The sequence below is a fragment of the Sprattus sprattus genome, assembly GCF_963457725.1.
Source record: "Sprattus sprattus genome assembly, chromosome: 9".
In the NCBI taxonomy this organism is placed as follows: domain Eukaryota; kingdom Metazoa; phylum Chordata; class Actinopteri; order Clupeiformes; family Clupeidae; genus Sprattus; species Sprattus sprattus.
This window is the reverse complement of record NC_137928.1, coordinates 4,106,013-4,111,012: the sequence shown is the minus strand read 5'-3', so window position 1 is coordinate 4,111,012 and position 5,000 is coordinate 4,106,013. Positions and strand designations below refer to the sequence as shown.

At 45.2% G+C, this 5,000-nt stretch overlaps 1 protein-coding gene across 3 annotated transcripts in view; it reads right to left on the bottom strand.

Moving 5' to 3' along the window:
• The window catches only part of dscamb (Down syndrome cell adhesion molecule b), a gene marked incomplete at both ends in the record, with an annotated part of 158,730 nt that overhangs the window by 125,414 nt on the left and 28,316 nt on the right, over positions 1-5,000 (bottom strand). For all 3 annotated transcript variants that reach the window (XM_080844787.1, XM_080844788.1, XM_080844789.1), the window contains one exon: positions 3,809-3,955. In XM_080844787.1, the coding sequence (XP_080700913.1) occupies positions 3,809-3,955 (147 nt within the window). The remainder of the gene's footprint in view (positions 1-3,808; positions 3,956-5,000) is intronic.

Genomic DNA, 5,000 nt, shown 5'->3' with positions numbered 1-5,000 from the left:
GTAAGTTAGTGGCAACATTAGAGGAGGGTTTTGTGTATGTGCATGCATGTGTGCGTGCGTGTGTGTGTGTGTGTGTGTGTGTGTGTGTGTGTGTGTGTGTGTGTGTGTGTGTGTGTGTGTGCGTGTGAGCACTCGTGTGTGTTTATTCCCGCCTCGCCATGGCCCTCTCTCATTCAAATTGAAAGCGAGGCCTCCGCTTCAAATGACTACTAAGCAGTCCTTATTTTGAGAGGTAATTCATATTGTAATTAAATTTTCAATCACAGTTGGTTAATTAAGACAAGCCTGCACCATGTAATCACGCATTTCATCTTCTCTGTGATTTGCCAGGAAACGGGCGATGTTAAATGGTCACTGCCACTGATCGCCTGTCTGCCCACACTAAGCGGATGTGGCACAGACTGGCACACTGGCAGATGGGCACACTAGCAGACGGGCACACTGGCAGACGGGCATACTGGCAGATTGGCATACTGGCAGACCTCATTTAAATTTACATTTAGTTATTTAGCAGACACTTTTATCCAAAGCAACTTACAAGGATGTATACACATTTTACATTTACACTGATGGCACACTGCACATCAGGAGCAATTAGAGGGGTTCACAGTGTCTTGCTCAAGGACGCTTCGACAGGGAATCAAAACTAGCAACCTTCTGATTACTAAACGACTTCTCTACCTCCTGTATCACTTTCCCCCCTAATATAATAGGCTAGTGAAGGGCAGTAGGGAGAAGTGGAGGTTTTATTAAATAAAAAGCACCAACTGCTTAAAAACAAAAGAAAATCCTCCAATGACTATTTAATTTCAGAGCCTATAATTGAGCTACTTCATTTGAATATTGTTGCGGTTGCGGTATTATAGTATTGATACTGCTAGATGCTAATTTGTAGGCTACATGTTCAAGGTTGACCTGAATCATCACAGACACTGGTATTTGCTTTCTGCATCTGTTAAACTAGCCATTTCCCTCAAACTAAACTCCTAATAGTATGCAACCTTTCCCAAAGACAAGAAAAGAAAATATGCATACACTTTCTCCAAAACCCTTAACCAAGTACACTCAATGTTACAGTACTTGATGTGAAAGGGCAAATCTGACTGGTTGGAAATTAGTATGCAATGATGTGCCTCATCAAAAGTCTTGAGCCAGTTGTTGTTGGTTTTAAGGAAGTGGCTCTGCCTGACCTTACCATCTGTCCAGGGCAATTAGAACGGACGCCAGTACTGTATCTCCGCATACCATGACCTTATAACGTCCTGGGCATATGCTGTGCATCCTGACCTCGGTGAGTCGAGCTTTGACGCATAAAGGAGAGTGTGTGTGTGTGTGTGTGTGTGTGTGTGTGTGTGTGTGTGTGTGTGTGTGTGGAGGGATGAAAAAGAGAGGAAAATGAAACATTCATTAGTGTGGCAAGTGGGCTTTTTGCCCTGTCCTTTGAGATGGTCTGTGTGCGTGTGTGTGTGTGTGGGTGTTTTTGCCCTGTCCTTTAAGATGGTGTTCATATCTGGCTTTTTCGGGGCGTCTTTTCTTTCACGGATCACTCAAGGGGGGCTGAATTCCCTAAAACAACACTCTCAGAGACACAGACACACACACACACACACACACACACACACACACACACACACACACACACACTCACAACTCTCAGAGACAAAGGGTTTGTTCCTCCGGGAGGCACCTTGCTAGCTGAAGCCTTTTAACGGAACCTTTTCGGGTTTAAATATGCAGTAATTCAGCACATGGTTCTGTCTAGTGCTGGAGAAAGAGGAGAGGTGTGTGTGTGTGTGTGTGTGTGTGCAAGGTCCGCTGGCTCAACTAACTGTCTGAGATTCAAAATGGCGAAGTCAAGAAAAAAATAAAGTCTATTTTTTCTAATGTTCGCTTTGAAACTGATAGCAAAAGATAAATGTCTGGATAAAGAAGACCAAGGCACAAAGGCACAGAGGCACACACACAACCGCACACACAACCACACACACACACACACACACACACACACACAAGATGTGGTCGAAAAAAAGAAAAAAAAACCCAGTGCACCATTTCTCTCTATGACAAGGTAAAGTGCATTGTGAACCTCTCACTCATTAAATATTTAGAGTGAAGCGGTGAGAGGCTAGGCTGCACTGAAGGCTTTGACAGGTCCGCACTCGCTCCTGTTCATTGCGCCAAGTGCAGAAACAATGGGCCACAAGATCCACACTGCAAACACGATCAGAGCTCTGATCCCGACAGCACCCCCCCCCCACCCCCCTCCCCCATCCAGGAAGCCTGCTAGCCTATCCACACACCAAACATTACAAACGTGCGGTATCACAAACACACACATTTCAATCTGAAATACTTAAATATCTCAGTGCTGTCAGGGATTTGTTTGATTCTGATGTAAAAAATGACATGCAGGCTAAATATTCTTTTTTTTTTTTTCAGTCAGCCAGACCGTTTCAAAACAAGAGAAAAGACCAGAAAGGAGTGTTTCCATGACAACCCTATTATGGTATCCAATCATGACTGTTGATGTTTATTGATCAGGGAGGCCATATTGATTTTTCTAAAGTGAAATAGAAACATTTCAGCAGCCATGGCTCTCCTGCCTTGTGGCTCTCCTCCGCTGATGTGAATCTCTGCATGCATTTTGTGCGGACGTCAGGGACATATCACCGCCATCGCAGGCCAGGCCAGGCATTGAAAAGGGGGATGGCGGCGATACAGAGGCTGTAAAGCACTTGGGCTCGTATCCTCAAATCCCTGGCTTAAAGCAGAAATCTTTTGTATTTAGACACTTCTAATCAAATCCTGGCTTAAACCTTTAAATCGTTTTGTATTTAGACACATTTAATCAAAATGGCCGAACATATGTGAACATTACGGAAATCCTGTCATACCAACAATAATACTGTCCCAACCCCTCAGCCCACCCTTAAACCACACCCCCCCCCCCCCCCCCCCCCCCGCCAACCCAGCCCCACCCTTTATGTCCCAGCCAGTAGCCTCGTCTGGCGAGCGTTTTAACTGCCCCAAATAAAACAACCCCACACCACCCGGAGGGGGTAGGAGGCAATCGAAGAGTCGGCCAGTCCATTTAACATGTAAGTGATCAACCAGTGCACTCAACGGCTGCAATCAGGCTGGAACTGGGTCGATACGGGGAGCCGACGGGCCCACTTTGAGCCAGGGGAGGGCGAAGCGGTCATTTGTGGGTGGGGTGGGGGGCAGGGCGGGGGTGCACCAAGCACCATGATTTAATGTGACAACCTCTCCCAGTAAGAGAAAGAGACAAAACAACACCGTGACCAATCAACAACAATGCCCAGTTATCTAGCAAAAGGGTGAAAATGTAAACTGCTGAATCTTGTAATGAATCTTATGAACTGCAGCACGGTCTAGTAATCGCTGGGCACCATAACAACAGAATGAAACCAGTGAAGGAATGAACGTTTTCTCCGGAATTACAAAGAATCACAGTTTAGTTTGAGTCGGCCATTTTGCCTCCATACCAAGCAAGCTATGCGACACCAGAACAAGTCCCAAAGTCCATATATCTAAACTACCCCCTCCACACTTAGTGAGTTAAACTGCGGTGAAGAGAAGTTGAGAGCAGGGAATCACAAATCCTCCATTTCATGTAAACAAACATCATGTGATATTGAGCAAAAAAGAACACTACTTAAGTTCATCTTTGACAACATCAAAGAGGTAACCTAGATGTACGAGTGGATCTATGGGGTAATTCTACCCCAGCAAATGGAAACACACTACATCCAGTTCATCGACATATTAGACAACACATGAGACATACCTGAGCCGAGCGTGTTGGTGTCCTTCTCCCACGAGACGACCGAGACATAGGCCTCCACGAAGGTAGGGATAATGCACTTGAAGACCGCTACGCTGCCGCGCATGGCTTTCTGATCCTCCACGCGCACCGTATACGGTTCCCGGAACACTGGAACATACAGGAAACATATACTGTATCTCTTCCTGGATAAAAAGGGTCAAAGTTCATCGAGGCTCTGGATACTGTGTAAATGGAATGGAAAAAGATGTTTATCTGCACTGTACTGTGAGTCGCTTTGGATAAGAGAGTCTTCTAGGTGAGTAAATGTTAAATGTAGATACTACACTGCAACAGCATGTTATACAACATCATACACCTCTCTTGTCATGGTGCTAATAGCAGCGATAGCATCCCTATCCCCTTCCTCGTCCCAGTAATGTGTGAGGCAGGTCTTTCAGTCCACATGTTACTGATAAATGGTATGAGAACTCGCCTCTAATCACGCACAGATGAGGGCTGAATGAAATGCCTAGAAGGGGGAAATACACCTCAGTTAAGAGAGCTCAGAGGTCATCCCAAGGTCTGTACTCAGTGGTGTAGTCCAGGGTATACGCAGGTATACAGAGTGTACCCACTTATTTTTCAGCCAACAGGGCGTTTATCCTGTGCTGTATGGGCTGCTTAAAACAAATTAAGAGTATACCCACTTCTCCAGGGACGACTACACTACTGTCTGTACTCATGAACGATCATGGAGTGGTGCACTTGGTGCATTTGTACAGTTACATCAGGTTTCCCGTATCCATGTCCTTACCCTTAATCGTCAGGATGTGCTCAGCGCTCCTCCCCTCTTAAAGACCAGGAGAGGGGCTTGTGGGGACTTTGTCTTATCCCTGCAGGAGACCTGACGACAACCTTTTAATCTCCTAACGAGCGACTCTACCTGTCTCTTAATATGGACCAAGACTGTGGCATGCCGTTGCAAGATGGTACACGTGGCATGCAGTTTTAACTTCAAAATGTAATAACACTGGAGTTCCGGTATGCGTTCAGAGTGGTAAGACGTACGTAGGAGCTCTCTTTGAACAATGTTTAATCTTTATAATTTAAGCGAAGCTTTTTAAAATCTTTTTTTGTTTATAAAGTTTACACCATAATTCCTCCTAATCACAAACCAACCAAGATGCGTAAAAGACTGCAGAAATCGGAGTTA